The sequence below is a fragment of the Prorops nasuta genome, unplaced genomic scaffold (genome assembly GCF_024137725.1).
Source record: "Prorops nasuta isolate Cenicafe-Biocafe unplaced genomic scaffold, Cenicafe_Pnas_1.2 PNAS00004, whole genome shotgun sequence".
Taxonomy (NCBI): domain Eukaryota; kingdom Metazoa; phylum Arthropoda; class Insecta; order Hymenoptera; family Bethylidae; genus Prorops; species Prorops nasuta.
In genome coordinates, this window is record NW_027116801.1 from 3,395,587 (window position 1) to 3,414,997 (window position 19,411).

The 19,411-nt window shown below is 36.9% G+C and overlaps 1 protein-coding gene across 1 annotated transcript in view; it reads left to right on the forward strand.

Moving 5' to 3' along the window:
• Octalpha2R (alpha2-adrenergic-like octopamine receptor) overlaps window positions 1-5,721 on the forward strand; it is a 100,463-nt gene extending 94,742 nt beyond the window's left edge. The window contains exon 3 of the mRNA XM_066725772.1: window positions 602-5,721. Within this exon, the coding sequence (XP_066581869.1) occupies window positions 602-1,222 (621 nt within the window). The 3' untranslated portion in view covers window positions 1,223-5,721. The remainder of the gene's footprint in view (window positions 1-601) is intronic.
• Window positions 5,722-19,411: the final 13,690 nt, after the last annotated feature.

A 19,411-nucleotide genomic window follows, 5' to 3' on the forward strand; every position in this document is an offset into this window, starting at 1 on the left:
AATCATATTTCAATAACGTTTCGTTTAATTTGATACAGCCAAGTTTTGTGAGTTTATAATGCATCATTTGTAACGAGTCACTATCGAGCTTCGGATTCATTCCATCTGGTTGCTTCATCAAACAGCTTTTGTGCAAAGTTTTCCAAGACTTGTTGTACAGTAACAGCTTTGTCATTTTCATGGGCAAACTGATAAGAATGAGGGAGCTGACAGTGTACTCCTTAAGTAAATTTACAAAACGAAATAAGCAGTGAAAACGGAAGGGAATCCTACGATATCACGTACATACGCTGTACAACGATAAGAGTGGATCGGTTGATAAGGACTTTTGAAAATATTGGAAAAGTAGTGGAAAAAAGTGGCGTAAATGTTTCGAGTCTAAAAGTTGTCTAATAGAAATCTATATGTATAAAACGAGATAATCGGTTCGTAATATCTGCGCGGAGAGAATTGTTCCCGTAGAGAATTCAACGCGGTATTATCAGAAGGAAATTAGTATATAACATTCGTCGATATTCCAAAATAAAAAAAACAAAAAACAAAAATAGAGACCGGAGGGAGGAAGGCAAACTTACAGAGATAAAAAAATGTTGTGAATTAGGTGAGCACACCGCAGCCAATGCAGAAGAGCAATCTGAAGGCGAGTCTGTCGGTGAACGGGAGCGAGAAATCGGAACAGTCGATTCGGTGTCGTGCACCGAGCGTTGGGATCGACGTGGATATGGTGTCAGAGTTCGCCTCTTCCTCGGACAGCGGAGTGGTGTCCAGGTGCGCGGTGGTGAAGCCGCTGAAAATTCGGTTGTGCAAGCCGATATTCGGGAGGAAGGCGGTAGGAAAGACGAAGAGGGATGTGGGGAGGGGGGGAGTGAGCAGTTTGGGAGGGGTGGAGACGCCAAAGCTGCAGAGCAAGGACGACATAAGCGTGGAGGTGAAAACTCCGAAACCACGGGACCCGGAGAGAGAGAAGCGAAGACTGGCTAGAAAAAAGGAGAAGCGAGCAACGCTGATCCTCGGCTTCATCATGGGCAGCTTCATCGCCTGCTGGCTGCCCTTCTTCCTCCTCTACATCCTCAAGCCCCTCTTCCCAAACCTCGATATCCCTGAACAGGCCTTCGTCATTGCCTTCTGGCTCGGCTACATGAACTCGGCCCTCAACCCCTTCATCTACACCGTGTTCAACAAGGACTTCCGACAGGCCTTCCACCGTATCCTACTCAAATGAAACAGGCCCTCGACCGCGCTGTCGGTTAGGAAAAAACACAGGAACCAGCTTGTCACGAAACCGAGAAAAAGAAAACGCTCGGAGGAGCTATCGACCGAAGGTTGAAAAAAACCTCCATGCACAATTTGGTTCCAGAAACATTTCCCAACTCTGGCGATATATTTGCAGCGCGGATCGAGTAGGTTGAAAACCCCCTTAACTACGCAACTGCCGTTCGTGCGGGTCCTCTTCCTGCGCGCGAGGACCCGGAGAGTCCCGAGTTCAGTCGTCACGCTTTGAAATTCGACAAAACTTGAACGAGTCCGGCAAAGTTCGACCAAACGATGACACCAAGTTAAATAATTTAATGATAGTTCTCGTCCTTCGCCCCCCGAAGGACCCTCCAAACAACCAATCTCTCGCACTTTTCTCTCTTGTCCTGTTCTGTCCTTCGACGTCGCGTAAGCTCTCCGCGTCAACTTATTCCCCTCAGCGAAAAATCCATCCTGAGAAAGCTCGAGAACTCCGAAACGAAAGATTTCAAGTTATCCAGCGCAGCAGAGGAGCAGAGAGATCCTACTCGAGATGCAAGAGCCGAGCGAACCAACTTTTCATGTTACACGCTGCAACCCGATCAAATGCACCTTCTGCATGCCAAGACACCCTCGTTTTAAAAGTGGTTCGCGACTCGATTCCATGGAAAAAGATTTTATAACAAGCGATCCTTCGATTGCTCGCGTATTTTTCTCCGATGCAGGCCATAGCGCGCTGATGTTTTAGCAACTGGCAGAAATTTTCGACAGCTATGACCCCACGAGTCGTTACGGATCCTCGGAGATACCACTGGCACCGAGCCCAGGATTCCCAGTTATTAAGACTCTGGCGCATTATCTTGCCAACTGGAAGAAAAATGTCATATCGGAAATGCAGACATTGTCACAATAAAATCCACTTCCCCAGCCGTTTCTCACGCGGATGTGATATAGGAAAGAGAAATATTACGGAGAATTTCTCTATAAGAAACAGAGACACGTGCTAGAGTCAGGATGAAGAAGAAGAGGAAGAAGAAGAAGCAGCTTTAATCGACGTTCATGGATCAGCCTAAATTAAATGTGGACCTCCCGAAACAAGAGATCCTTATGATCCTTTGCAGGAGCTCTCTTAGAGAGATAAATATATATATCTACATGTACACGTATATATATATATATATATATATATATATGGATAGCAGTTGGAGAAGGCAAAGATATTTGGGAGGAAAAGTGGCAAATCCCACGAGAGACCGAAAGGATCGACTGATTTCAGCAAGATACTCTCGCATTCGGTCAAGCGAGTCAAAAGCACAGTGTGTAACGCTCGAAAGTGGTCGTGTAAGGTTGCACACGAGCGAATGGTAGATAAGACTAGGAGATGTATGATAAAGGGAATTTCGCAGAGAGAGAGTCTTTTAGCATTCCTTCCGTCCTTCGTCTCTGATGACGTTCGTGTGGATTGCAAAGAAAACACCGCGTGATCTTTTTCTCCAGGGGGGAATAAAATGGTACTCATCTTCTTCCACCTCGTTCCCGTCTTATCGTCTGGCGCTGATAAGGAAGAAAAGACGCGGACGAGTCGACGTGGAGAAATTCGCCTCCAGTCGAAAAACTCAACTACGGGGCACAGCTATATATATGGTATAAGCTATGTGTATATAGACGCGTGATTCGACCACACACTGCGCCAACACCTATGGCTTTATACATGTGTGTATATATATATATATATATATATATATGTTTGAAGAAAGGAGGACAGCAAGAAGGACAAAATCATTTAACGAAGCGAAGACAAATAATAGAAACGTGCGAGTCAAATGTTTCCTACTAAGTGCATAGGTAGATCTCTATCAGATTATACATATACTATATACATTTACTATATATATAGAATAAAGATGGTATACACGAGCATTGTTAACCGTAAAACGTTTTAACTGTATCTCGGGTTTCCAACTTTTGTTCGCTGAAATTACATGTATGATGGGGCTGTACACACATAATACACACACGCACACACACGGACAAGAGAAATATAAGATTTCGCGCGTTTCACTGGGCGTGTAGTGTGCGAACGTACACTGTGATTGGCCAAACTAGCGAACCACGCTTGTTAAGTTTTCACAGGCTTTCTTTCCAGTTCACCGAGCTTGCAGAGTAAACAGCCATTCTATTTCAATCTATTGTTTTAAACAGCGAAAAAAAAATGCAATCGTTCCAAATTGAATAATGGAAATTTTTGAAATAGTCGTACGAGCTGCGAATAGCTACGCGGTAATATATATATATATATAAAAATTGGATTTTGCGAACTTTCCATAATAAGTATCCGAGGGTTCGTAAGAATATGCACTCGTGGCCTCCTCGTAAAGTGACATATTTGCGCGCAAACAACCGCGACCTCCAATAAAGGCACGCGTGTGTTTGCTCCGCGACCACCCAGATTCCCCTTTAATAATTTATCGTTTTCGAGTCTCTCTCTCTCTCACTCACACTTTTTACCTCTCTCGCGTGACGCTGTGTGCAAGCGCGGAAAAAATTTTCCACCACCGCAAAATGGAAACAGTAAAAGCTTTCCACTGGGAATCGAGATGACCGAAACTTTTTAAAAAGATTGAATTACGTGTATTCTCCCGAGTACGTTGCTATTATTCTCGTTCCCCCTGAATAATTGCTCTTTACTGCTTCTCCCGAATATTTCTTGTATCGCGCAGCATTATAACATTTCGATAGAGTAAAAATCTCGACCCGACCTGCGAAATTCTCTATTCCACGCTTGCACCAGCTTAATTCGCGTGCGTATGCCGAAATTTTGCTTCTCTTGAGAAATAACATGGCTATTTATGCGCGGAGGCCCGGCGGAATTGCATTATAATTGAACATTCGTTGATTCGTTGAAAAGAATTATTATATTAGCGATACTTTTGTGATTATATAAATAAACGATCGAAAGGAATTTCTCTGTAAACAAATAAATACCGTCTCAGCCTTATTAAATAATGATTGGTATGAAGTAGGTAAACTACTACGTTAAAGGCTTCCAAATGTAGGCAGCACGTAGCCGTATGTATACTCGTGTGTTAATGTTTAAATACTTGGTGAGTGTGCGTGTTTCTGCACATGTATAAAATATATTCATATATATTATATAAAAGTTTGTGAAGCGCAAGGGAGCTACCGTTTGGAAGACAGCAAAATGTACGCGCCAGCACGTTTCCCTATACTTACTTGACGCGAAGAAATAATGCAGTCGCGTGATACACTGCACGCGCGTCGCACTATTCGTCGACACACACCATATGCACACACATTTACGTGACGCCACGAAGGCAGGTCAGATAAATATTTTCCAAAAAATCATCTATTTGCACTGCCTAATCGGCCAAAATCTGCAAGTACATACTTTTATTCCATACACTCGAAAAAATTCTTTAGAAAAATTGTTTACCAAATGAGACAGCAGCTGTATGCACAGAAAGGAAAATAGTGTAAATATAATTTAATTTAAATTATCATAAATCCTTGCAGTTCATCTGCTTTCTCCCAAAATATAAGATTTCGAATGAAAAATTGTTCGGAACAATTATAATGTTTTAAAGCACGCAACAAACATGATAATTTGTTTGCAGTGCGACCTTCGCGTTTAATCAGGTAATATAATTCGAGCTATGATTAAACGCGGTCGTATAAAGAAAATTGCAATCTTTTCTGGGTAGACTATTGCTGATCGGATGAGTAAATGCTAATAAAATTGATAAGATCGACAGAGATGTATCGCAATGGTGCAATAAATAAAAACAGAGAATAACATTGGTGAATTCCGCTTCCATTTTTGCTCGAAATACTTTTTACCAGCGTGTTGCAAAGGAAATTCCGAGATCAAGTTAAATTGAAGCTTATATAGTTGGATGCGTGGAGTAAGCGTTTGATTAAGAGGAGCTTCGATTCTATTCGGAGGGATGTAGCGGAATGTGAAAGGGCGATGCGAGGGTGGATGTGGGTGTACGTGCGAGAAGAACACAAATGCGTTGTCGTTAAATTTCATTAGATTAGGGGAGCACTTTGAGAGATGCCCGTGCATCAAGTTTGTCGTGATCTCGCGCGTATACGTCTCAAACCTATGTGGGTATTGCACGCACGCACGCAATGAGTGTGTTTGTAAATCTATGCAATACACCACAACGATCAATCTAGCATAAGAGCGCCCATATAAGTTATTTGCTTTCCTTTTGCTCTCTACCTAGCTCTCCTCGTCTTCGTCTATTTCTGTCTATATCTCTTTCCCTCTCACCCCCCCCCCTTAATATCTATTGTATAAATTAAACGTTTAAGGTTTTCCATCAATGTACCTACCTATACAAATTTCCCGTGTAGTGTATTATTGATTTAACGAAATTTTTTATATTATATAATATTACAAACAGCTACTAGTAGAATATGTTACATGATAAATAATTCGTTGATGCTTATGTAGTTGATTGTTTCATTACGTAATTATACATGCATATAATATACATATACATATATATATATATATATATTATATATTTTATAATTAAATATCGAATAATATTTGTTGTACAAAGCTTCTTTGATATATTAAAATACTTTATCTTTTCTATATCTTATCGTTAAGAAATTATGAAAACTGTATATCCTGTTAAATTGGAGGTTCACAGCTAAGACTAATATATAGGTATACTAATTATAAATATATTTTTATCTTACTATTAATATTTTAATAACAGTATTATAATAGACGTAAATTCGGCTTATATGTGTATTATATAAAATATGTTATTTTTTAAACAACGCGAGTGTTTCTTATCTTCAGCTGGATTTATTTGAGTTACATATATATATATATATTAATATGTAACTTTGGTTCATCGATTAATGGAGCAACTTTCAATTTAACATGAATAATTAAGCTTAACAGATTTCGAGCTAAAATGAAAAGAGAAAAATCAAACTATAGCGTAGATTTTAACCAATAATCCCTGTCGTTGGCACAGTTGTCGTTCCAATTAGTTTGCTGTTTCGAATAATACCAGCAGGAACAACACTCAGCTCTAACAGCTACTGTGCCACTCGAAAATAACTAAATTCGGTTGACAGAAGTTGGATAGATTACAATCGTTGATTATACTTGCTCCGTTATATTTTACATTCGTTTATACATGTGTCTGCAACTTTTGACGGATAGGTCCTTCTGTGTGAAAGCTTTTACTTCTAAAAAAAAGTGACAGTTTAGCAATAATATACAATAGCGATATCGGACGCTCAATTTCAGTTTTTCCATTCTCGACGCGTCATTTTTGCCTGCAAATAGGGAAACCACGTTTGTAAAACGATCCGTGCAGCGTTATGTATAGAGCTACAGAGAAATCTACGAGATGAAACTTTATTTCGGATAATAATTAACGTTTTATTATAGTATTACAATACCAAAAAAGAAGGAACAATTTAGCAAATTCTCTCATTTTGCGAAGCAATAAATTACAATAAACAATTAATCGCTCCTTTCTGAGATTCTATTTTGCTATTATTCGTCTTCGACATTGCAAGATACGGATTTGTTTTGGTTGATATCATTGATAATTAAGAGAGGGGACGAAACGTTATATCAATGACTCTCGAGGTATAACAGAAGAGCAGCTACCGGACATTATTTCGTCGTTAGCGCGAAGACAATTCTTTAAATAACGCTGAGAAATCCCCATATGCGAATAAAACATATTTATAAGGTTACGTAGATAAGTAAATTCTAAATTATAAGTACTAAGGAGGGAGAGGCAAGAGAAATATTAAAAAATTCAATAAGAAATACGGTGGTAAGCTATATGTTACCATATTATCGTTATTATTTTTATTATAACTATATATATATATACGTGTGTCATCCGTCGCCTTAGGCGAGGTGAGAAAAATCTTTTTGCAAAATTTTTCAAAGATATCTCTATGTGTCAGTACCTAATTACTCAACTACGTACAGCGGTGTTATTTACCAGTAAGATGTAAATTGTACGGACACCGTACTATACCACTAGTCTGACCCTAACATTCATTTTCAAATACCTATTGTGTACTTATTAGACACCTGTACCATTTGAAGCTAACGTAAGCATCGAGACGATGGGAATTTGCTAATGACTACTACTATAGAATCCCTTTAGGAGAAGCAGATATATACTATTCGGTATTAGTATATTCACAATCATGCATAAGCCCATTAAACATTTTTATCATTATAGCAGTTATTATTATTATTACTATACCGTTACTATTACAATATGCACTATCGACGATCGTTAGCATTCGAATTGTTATCAGTTTTTCTAACGACTCAATAAGGAACAACTGATTTCCCCCCTATTCGTCGATGCGTTCCCTCGTGGCAAGAATTGAAAAATCGTCGCAAGATTATCCGGGAATATCCTTTGCAAATTGTTGCTTTTCGAGCGACCTCGATCTTCCTCTTCCCGAGGATACCAGACTATTACAAACAACAGTTTGTTGACAGTTTCGATTATAAATCGGCGAGCTAAACTTACGTTTCTGGCGACAGGAAATGGCTGATCCACGAAACTTTGAAAGAGGTATGGCAGAATAAAATTTATATCCTTAAGCGTTGCTCTCGCCTTGGATTATGTTATTCGTCGGTTGATGGATACGTGGGCGTGCTATGTACGCGCCAACCAACGTACATTTTACATGGGAATATTTCAAAATTTATGCACTGCGGAGAGGTCTTCCAGTCCGTCTTTTGGCTGGCGAATGTGCCTCCCTATTGGCACGAATTGTTAGCTGTTGTCGGAATTTAAGTTGCTGTCTCCGGTATAAATTGAAACCCTCCAGGATGCATCTCGCGTGTGTTTGTCTTTTCTTCCTATCGATGTAAGGAATCTTTGGGAAATTTCTTTTCGTTCCGCACGGGATGAGTCGTGTTTGCGCTAAAATCAAACACACGAAATATTTTATACACGAAGCAAACTATAGGTTATTGCCGATACGCATTTTTCAATCAACTCGCGATAAAAACGCTGAATTCGATCATGAAATTTCTTCAATGACCGTTATCCCACCATTGTTTAATTATCGTTTTTATTATCAGACTGAAATTGTAATGTCGCTTTTCATAAATTGCCGGTTTAGCCATAACTGACATTTCCATTGCTCGCCCGCCAATTTACACGAAACTGATAAAAGTCAAACGTGCAAAACAAAATGAATGAGATCGTTTGGCTTCCTGACGATTTCGCTCGGGGACACAAAGAGAAAACTCTATCGATAATATTGGAGCAATGAAATCACTGTGATATCACTAAAACGCTTTCAAGGTGTGTGTTGGGTTTGACAATTGTTCCTGTCGGAACAAATTATTAGTGTGAGACTGTAGGGGTACAAGAAGCAGAAAAGATTTATGACATTGATTATCGTAAATTATTGCAAATCCTATTATTATTGCATATGTATATATATATATATTATTGATTAACGATTATATTGAAAACTTGTATTAATGGTCGGACAAAAATTTATCTATATGAATATATATATATATATATATATGTATATATGAATTGACTATTATCATTACGAATATTATATCATCTTTGTTAACAGCATTATTATAATCATTGTCATCGCTGTTAGAGTATCACTAATAAAGTAAAGATCGACGAAGAGTCCAATTGTCTGTTGTATAGAACGTCTATATAAAAGAAAATAAAACGAAAAGGAGAGATTAAAATGCAAATTAATATAACAATAGAATTGATATGTGGTGTATATAAATAAAAGTCATTTGCTCGAAAATGTAGCAAATTTTTGCTACGTTATTTATATCGATAAATCGTAGAATCCCCAGTAAATGCTGTTGTGCTTGAGTCGAGCTCTTCGAAATAAGGGCTTAGTTTTAAATAATGGTTTCCATTAACAAATTGAAATTGTATTAAACCATTAAACGAGAATTATATAGAGACAATAGTGACTATACGAGAATAAATAAAGTTGCATGTGTCAACTGGAAATTGCAACACTCAACTTATGCATCTATATCTGTCTATCCATCCTTTTTTTTAACTTTCTTAAAAGACTCTAATCATTATTTCAAGTACACTCTGTGACGACAGTGCATCCTGCACCTATTAAGCATGAGCTATAAAACTGAATACATTTCTGCCAGATATAACTTTCACCGGAGCGTAATTTTTACGAGACTTTCCGGAAAGATTCAGTGGAAGAGTTTACATCTCAAGGGAAGGTTTATTTTAGTATTCTTTCCTTTTGCACGAATGCTTGTTTGCCAGTCTACCTACATCCATTTGGTCGTTACTTGGGCAATCATGCGCGATTACGTTTCTACGCTTGGCTCATCTATCTTATACACTGTTGTCATTCACGTACGTCACTATTGTCAACGTCATTGTCATCTTAAATCTAAATTAATCGATGGTGTGCAGAAAAAAGGATTTATGCAATTTTAAACGGGGCCTCTAATTTTTAATTACGAATACCATGATTTTATCGGACGATACTATCAACCGAACCATGTACCTACATTTCGAACCTCTGCTTGAACAATCAGAAGGAAAACAATAGAAACAGAGATCAGTTCTCTGTCGTTATCCGTTAGACTGAAACAAAAAGATTCTTTGAATTTACATACAAAATATGTAAGAATAAATATAATTATTATACAAATACAATAAATGATGAGTATCCTTTTATTCGTGTATAAAGCTATTTATACTAATGCGCACTTTTAAAAATATCTATATATAAAATTCTATATATTTTAATGTGTTAATTTGACTAAATTTTAACACCGACTTTACCACTTGGTTGTGCCATTTTATTCAGCGTATACAATGCCATAAGCAACGTAATACTTGTTAAGTTAACAGGGCACAATCAAATTGATATACATTTTTCTAACTGAGAAATGTGCATTTCTCAATTCAAATATTTATGCTGCGCTCGAAAACATGAAATATTGTCGAATAGGAATAGACAAGAGTAAATATGAAAGCGTCGACATTGAAAAAAGATAAAACTAGAACCCTTCTATCTTGTATGGATTGTTATAAGAGAAAATATTTGTTTATGAAAGTCTTGGACGAAAAAAAAATAAGTAATATACGATGACATATGGGGTAGAATATTATTTTCAGAAATTTGGCACATATGGCTACTGAGTGAAAGCTGGTGAGGGTAAAAAGTTATGAGACATGTGAAAGATGTTTTCGAGGCTAGCTTTATTTAAACACGAAAAATAGATTCAGATACATGAACGCTTTTGTGTCTCTAAACCCTTTATATGTGTGTACGTGTGTACGCATATATAAAGGGAATGCACGGATCCAGTTTGACGTCATTTTCAATAGCTGTACAGAAAAGCTAATTTATTCCTCATTTTTCAGCTTGAAGTAACGTGAAAAAATGAAAGCAGCATCAATAATTTATGATCGAATATGATAAAAGAAAAATAACAAAATTTCTTCGTTCAAAACTGATATTATAAAATTGGTACACTAGGTTGTGAATCGTTGAAGGAATCGAATCTAATGGAACTGGACTTGGAAATAAGCAAAAATATGCATGGTAATCAGAATCTCGTCTCTTTTGAAATATCAGCTTTAAGAAATATGTATATATAAATATTAACTTGTATAGCATAAGAATGAAAAAGAATTGAATATTTTAGAAAATTTTGTAGACTTGATTATCGTAAACTTAATAAAAATACTCTGTAATAGAACTTCTTAAATGAAAAGATTGTCTTATTAGACGGGTTGCATCATTCTATTGTTATTCGATCGATAGGTTTATATAGTAGCATTTTAATAAAATAATATATAGCATATGTATAATTACATACTGTAAATACAGCTTATATACCTTATGGAAAAACATAGATGACATAAAAGTATGTATACTTGTTGCACGCGAAACATGTAGAAGAGTAGCTATATATAGGTGAAGTAATAGGCAAATGTTATAAATGTCCAATATGTTCGGTAATCCCCTTGCAAATTAGAAATTCGATAAACTTCAATTGTAATATGTATAAAAAAAATGAAAAGGTGCATTTAGAGATTTACATTGTTCAAATATTCAGGCACATTTGCTGTTAATTAAGTAGAAAACAAACAGATTCGTATGAATCGATGAGCGTAATATGTAATCCGAACACAGCCATCATTCGTCCCTCAAAACGATATTTCTAGAACCAAATTAAAATTGCGAATAATCAAAAATATCAAGTAAAGCTTTATTACGAACTATTCATTAAAAAGCCTTGTAGCTAATAATTGCTTATTACCCGAAAACATTTTTGTTCGACTGTTAATTGAATTCTGGAAGATTTCAGATATTACGATGTCCGGAATTCTCGTTTATTTCGCAAACACGTTATTTCGAAAAGGTATGAAAGATCATTATGCTATACATAAAACGTATACACCGTGTATAAAAGAGAAGCTCGTATAAGTGTAAATATTGCAACGAATCTAATATTGAACCGATTAAACTCGTGTATTACTGTTATTAAAAAGAAACAACTAGGATACTCGTTCTAAGTAAAAGTGAACTTTTAATTACAACGAGAATTTCCGGAAATCGTAACGTGCCTTTTTTCATGTACATACTTAAAAGTATATAAAAGAAAAAAAAACAGAAAATAGAGAACATGTCGTTAATATATCGCCTATATTGAAAGCACAGAACCGATTAAAGTTCTGTCGATAAATACGACGACGAGTAGATTTCACGAGGCATCAGTGTGTATGTATATCCTATATACACTATAAACATTAAAGAGACGTCCAACTTATTACTTATTAGAGTAAAAGATATCAAGTAAATGTAAACGATTCCTGTACAAGTTTAATGCATTGGTATAGAAATAACTCGGTCGATCTTCGAGCGAGTTCTCATGTGACTCGGGAAGGAAGCGGATTTCTCAAACTCGTCAGGTACGCGATAGCTCGCGTACGGATTCATCCAGTAAATGAGAGGATAAGGAAGGAAGGGAAATCAAGAAAACGAAACGAAACGTATTCGATTTGCACACATTCCTCGTGTACTTTGAGGAGACTCGTAAGAACCCATCGGATATATCTTACGATGTTTCGCTTCTCACTTGTTGTACTATATATGTATATATATACATATATATATATATATATATATGTATATGTATATAGGCGAACAGTAAATTTGGTTTCCATCAAGCTTACCTAATCTATAAAAGTCTTCCATTTCCTCCTCCTCCTCCTCCTCCTCCTCCCTCTCGTGTATCGTTTTATATACTCGGATGATCGCTCACCAACTATTAAAAGCACACAAGAAGCGCGCGGGAGGACCTCGGATGATGCCAGGTTCTCTCGTTGGATCCTGAAGAAAAGCCAGGAAATTGCTTTATTATCCAATCAAACCTCCAACGGCTCGAACTCGATTATTCGAAACGCAATTTCGATCTCAATTCTTTCATCGAGGAACAGCTTTATTACTGATTATAGGATGACAATTCGCCGATCTACGGTTATACTAGTGAACGTTGGAATATTCTCAACTCATCGGTCGATAATACGACAAATATTTGCTGCTACCCTTTACGGATAATATCAATAAGAGACATCCGATGCATCACCATTCGTGATCGGATTAAATTGTAAACTTCATTCGTCGTCTCGTATAGGTATATCGCGTCGCTGCTACCGAATCTTTGCTGTAATTTTCATCGCGTCGCTGTTACACGCGACGTAGCGTCTCATTCGTACGATATAGAGCTAGCTCGATTGAATTTGTAAACTTCAATGGTTTTATATTATTAATCATTTATATATATATATATATATATAGACTGCTGGGTAATGTTTCTGTGGTCTTTTTCCGATATTCCAAGCAAATATTGGCAGGCCTGGCCCATTTTCATTTCCCATACTGATCAAGGGTGATTCACCGGTTCCCAGAAGCTGTCAATATATTCGGAGTATGACCAAAAAGTACAAATGGCAATAACCAAATCTAGAATGTAATAAAGTTTCATTGATCTATCGAATATCTTATATAGAAATGAAATGCAGCAAGAACACGCCATTTATTAGATATAAATTTATTCTTAAGCTTCACGTTACAGATGATGATATTCAACAGTGATTTAATAACATTTGTAAGTCTATAGCAAATAACACATGTACACCAAACAGAGAATCCTAACGCAAAAATATTCAAATCAAATAGGCAAGATTTTATCGATAAATTCGATAAATCGCAATTGAAATAATAGGTTCTTTCAATTAAGTTTTATACATTCGATAAAACTCCATAGAAATGCATTTTATTGGAAAGTCAAATACAATGAAATCTCCATTAGCGCACATTTGTACAAAGCGTGCAACTAAATTTTCCAGCATAAATGCAGAAAAAATCATGAAAAATAATACAATAAAAGCAAATTCCATAATCGAATTTCAATATTAGATTACAGATAATCTACGCGACTGGAATTACCTTTCAGAGGCTAAATACAATACTTTCGTAGAACCAAAGCTCTGTAAGTGAATTTTGAATGGTGGAAGGAAAAGAGGTAAAAAAAACACACGACGGTTGGACTGAAAAAAAGACAACAAAAAAAAGAGCAGGAAAGAGAAAGAGTAAAAAAGAATGACCAACGAACTCGACAAATGGATTTTTCCGGCAGAGTCCTAAATGTCAGGCATCGATAAAAAAAGATAGCGGGAAAAGGGGAGGTAGAGCGATAAAACTGCGCAAGCGCAATAGGAATTTAACGAGGAAAGTTTCGAGGGACATAAATTCGCAGCGACGCTGAGCTGTATATTCCGGTTTCGGCGCGACAGTCGAAAGAACGAAGTCTGGTGATTACTCCCGACACTTCCGCGGGAGGAAATCCTGAAAGTCCTCTTTTTTTGCTCCCTTTTTTAGGCACGCGACAATTGCAACGTACGCGAGTATTGCGCCGAGAATCCACACTTCTGTCGTAAACCCTGGAGACACTTTGACGCGGAGCGCGAAACGTCTCTCTCTCTCTCTCTCTCTCTCTCTCTCGTGGCTGCAGCAGGTAGATATAAGAAGGAAAGAAAAGAAGCCTAGGGAAGGGGGAAGGGGGTGGTGGAAAATGGGAATGGGAAACGGGTAACGGCAGGAAGTGTGGGGGGGGGGGGGGGGGTAAGGGACGAGCGCGAAAGAAAGGGAAAAAGTTATGTAGAGAAAAAGGGAAAGAGAGAGGGAGGAGGGGGGGGGGGGGAATGTGCGAAGGGACGGAAAATATTCGTGAAGCTCGCTCGTCTAGCGACTAGCGAGTCTCCCCGTCCGTCGATTCGTTCACTCTCATCTCACACTGTGAGAAAATGGCATGCAATATCGAAAGTCATCCAACGAGGCGACTGAAATCTCTCTCGTGTGTCGTTAGCATAAAATTATGTAAAGACAGGTACGAATGGTGCTGTCCTATGAAACTGAACGGGACAAACCGCTGTGTGGTAAAAGGTGAAAAAAAAAGCGAGGATATCGCTATACGTATCGAAAGAATATTATACATGTACAACTCCATGACGCGCGCAGGAAATACGAAAGAAAGGGAAGGAACGACTGGAACCACCAATTAGACGACAAGATTTTCCCAACTTTAGCTCGTAGATATATCCGTACTAGCGATAATAATTTTATATTAATTAACCAAGTCGAGCGTTGGGGACGTGTGTATATTAACTCTATAATATATATAAGTTCGTTACCAAAAAAAATCGACCAACGAGAAAACGCGGGTTTGTTGTATTAGTAAGTCTTAATTATGCGTTAATGATAGAAAGGATCGAGCGTTCGCCGTTAAATTTGGATAATTAAAAATAAATTATACCTAATAAGAAGCAACGGAAGAAGTTTTTGTGCGATTGAAATAGAGTGTAGAGAGTTTTCTTTGTCGATGATTACGAACAGATTGAGAGAGCGATTGCAGATAAGGCTGCACGAACGCTACGCCCAGTACTTTGCTGATCCACGATCGAATTCAATGTTTTTACAGCACCAGCCGAGAGGCAACCGACCGTCGGCCGATCGATCCCATTCGACAATCTATGCGGATCTGGATTGATCGACCTATATTTACTATCTATAAACGGACATGTTATGCGATGGTCAATGAGTACCACTAATACAATGTATGTATACTTACATTACAAAGAACAAGCTATCAGTAAATCTTATGACTTTGTTTTATAAAGCAATCAAAAAACAAAAGTGCTTCTTTTCGTCATTTATCCTAAAACTCTCCTAACTTCCTTTGTACTTTCCTCCATTTTTCTACTTGTACTTATTTCTTAGCGTTTAAGTTATTATTTATTCATGGAGTTGTATGGTTTTATTAAAATTTCCACTTTTTCCGTTTCGATTCACAATAAGGTAAGTGAACAAAATATATTTTTCAATAATTAATTGGATACTCGGTTTTTTGATGGGAAACTTTGAACAGAACGGATAATTGGATTTTGTACAGATACAGAGGTATAGAAATTTGTAAATTAGGTCTTATGTCGTACATGAATCTACGTGATGATGTATTAAGCAAATATACATATAGGAAAAATGTGGTGGATATTTGTACTCCCTACAAATGTACTCGAGGATGAAATTGAACTCGGCAGTTCGATTTATACCCAGATCGATTGTGATGATAGTGGATTAGACTGATTCCTGTCCAGAGTAAGCACGTCACTTCGATTGGATTTGAGACGAGTTCTGTCGTAGATTGTGCCTGAATCGAACCAACCTATCGTCTTTTGCCATACCAAGCCACATAGATGCCATACATGCATATTTTATAAGCCTATAAGAAATAAGTTAAATAAAAGATCGACTCCGTCAATAGTCTCGTATTTCGGTTTCATTTCTCTGATTTATCAACTTCATTAACAAAGCGAGAAACTTCATATGGACAAACAATTATTATGCCATTATTGTAAGAAAATAAATTTCTTATAACACAATACATATAGTTTATTCTTCGTATATTCTTGAAACGATAATTAACTGCTCAATTTAATATTTGATGTTCTTAACTTGGATGAATTTCATGATTTATTAATAAAAATTTACCATTTTCTTTCATTTGTTTACCTAGTGTTAAATGATCCCTTGATTTCATTAATTAACATTACACTACTGCGATAATATTTATCAGGGTGTATATTCAATTGTTTAAATATTAAATTTCCAAACGTCTCAACGCCATCTCATACTCTCTATAAACGTATTTTTATCTCCAGACTACGTTTAGTTTCCAAACGATAAATCCACACTATCAAAGTAATCATATATATATATACATATAAGGAACGATTACAATTATAGACGGATGGATGGGTTTCCGGAATTTGCTAATTAACAGGGTACATAATAGCAGCAATATTAGAAGATGGTAGGACGATTTTGAGCTAAGATAGTATGATAAAAAGAGTAGAATTTAGATGGAGACCTACTTGAATTATTTGCAAACAAGCTACCATTCTGGGATTGGGATGCTTCTGAAAGAGATAAGATCTGATGCATGGGCATCCATTTATCCTGGCGCATTTCAGAATGCGCTGTGCGCGAACCATGGATACCGCATAATGTCTCTTCGATCATAATAATTCAAGTCATGAATACCGGAACCTCGTCTCGACACGATTCACTTCCGATCGATGTTCTCGCTTGACTTGGTAGTCACGTAAACGTGGCTGGATGCAGTCGACACCATACGCGCTTTCGGACATCAAAGAGGAGAGGGACAGACATGACAGGGAGAAATTCGAAATCGACTAATAATAGGTATAGTACTATCGATATAGACACCGAATATTGACGTCGCTATCCGCAAATTTCATCCCTTTTTTTCGGAAAGCCGAGAGTAATGGATTGTGCAATCCCACTCACACTTATCGGTCTTTCTATTCGAGTAGTATAAAGGTTAATTGCGTAAATGGTTTAAATTGTCAGAAAATTCCGAGAATTTCGCAACAAAGTACACCAATGATAATTAGAAAAAGGGTGAGCAATTTAACGGTGTCTGTTGAATTTTGAAGAAAGTTATGGAGCGAGCGTGACTTTCATCGCGAGAGCCTTTTAAGAGACAACGTCGTTTGTGTTGTGGCGCTGGTCACTCCCGAATGGAGATATGGAAAGTTTGTAAAGTAAATTTGGCTGAGCACGAAGAACGGAGGACAACTCGATTTCGAGTTTTAATCCAATCCACCGTCTCGCGGGATTCGGATCTCCGGCAACTCGTCCTTGTTGACACCCTTACTCGTAGGTCTTATTCGGTTACCTTCTCACGTCACTAGCTTTCAGCTGCTCTACTCCCCCCCCCCCCCCGCCACCCATCTCTTTCTCTCTGTCTCTCCACCGTCATCCTATTTTTTCCCTGCACTTTCTTACTTTATTTTTCCACTTCTTTTATTCTTCTGCGAGTGCAGTGTGATGAGCTGTATTTTAATTCAATTGACGACAAAAAGGATTAGCAAACAGATTTAGTATACACAGTGGTATACAAATTCAAGGTATTTTCTATCCGGCAGAAATAATTATACGAGCTGGTGGAGGATTTGCGTATAAAGCGTTGCCTCCCTCGTTTGAAATATTATTTGTTTCTATTTTGATATGGTTAATCCGCGTTTCAGGATAGAATTTTAATAAGCTCAAAAATTATACGTGGATGAAGAAACAGATCAATTTGAATTTTATACCGTAAACCATGTGGCATGTGGAAATGTACCACGAAACAAATTCATGTCAGCATCTCCTATAAGTCTACGAGCTTACGCTAAGCATTCGCGAAGGTAATATTAAAAGAGTGAAAACTAAATACAAATTATGCTTATAAATGTTTATCATTTTTCATTCGTGAATGTAATAGTTTTTTGGCTTTAAAGTAAATTTTATTAGACTCTTCTACCGTAATACTTATAAATTACTGAACATTTCTTTTAAGATAAAAAAGTTTACAGCTGTTATTTACATTCGTAAAAATTCAATTAAATATAAGTACAGCAGTTTTACGTTACCGGAGTAAAAAATTGTAGATATAACTTTTTTTTAAAGAATTATATTGTCTTGCAAAAATGTCACTGGACTGTCATACCAATGCTTGATCATAATAGCAGCCTTTGAATTAAAGAATTTTCAATCCTTAATAAGATTTCATTTCTAAAGCATTCAAGTCGATCAACCGCATGACAGGATGTTCACACCAGACGCCAAGAGCCTTCTGACACTTGCTAACGAGTGTTTGTGACGAGCATGGAACTGTGCCGCTCTTCAGGAACGTACGTACCAAACATAATAAGGCAAACAGGAGATCTTGAAAAATTGATAAACTATGGACTGATATAATTTATACTTTCTATGTTTAAGTTAATACAATTTTATATTTATCGAGATCTACCACTACAAGAATTCAATCGTGTTGACTTAACTTTCAGAGAAAATTTATCGTGCGCCATCATCCTGATGAAATTTTTTATCTCAATCGTATTCTACGTACTTTTTGCAAGAGCATTTGTTTTGTGTAGAACGATGTAGATCTAATTAAAGATTGCGAACAAAAAAAGTATGCTACAGAGTATATATTTTCAAGATCCTACAGAATTACCTTCGTATTTCACTTTCTTTCGTCGCATTGGAGTATAATAGCGGCTTCGTATACAAAAAAAAAAGGAACACCATTCCGCTACGTACGAATTAAAATCTGCTGTTGCTGAAATTATTTAATTTCACTCTTGTTATGATCATAATGATATTTTGGTTGTATTTTCGGTAAGCAATCTCAGCCGGATGCTCGAGTGAAAAGAATAAATATTTACTATTTATTGTTTTTACACCAAACCTCTAGCTGTCCCTTTCTCAATATGTAAATATAATAACGATGTATTGTTAACATTCATTTTATTGTCGGTTTACATGTTGTCTGCATGTGTACAGTATGTTTTCTCCTAATACTCACTACGATTTAAGCAACCATTGAAAAATCCATGTAATAAATGCATTTTTATTGGAACGAAATTTGTCTGTACACAAGAAGCGTTGAAGCAAGTATATTCCAACGTAAACAATCCATTAATGATATTTACATATTTAAAAGGGGACTGTAACAGCAAAGTGAAAAAATAAA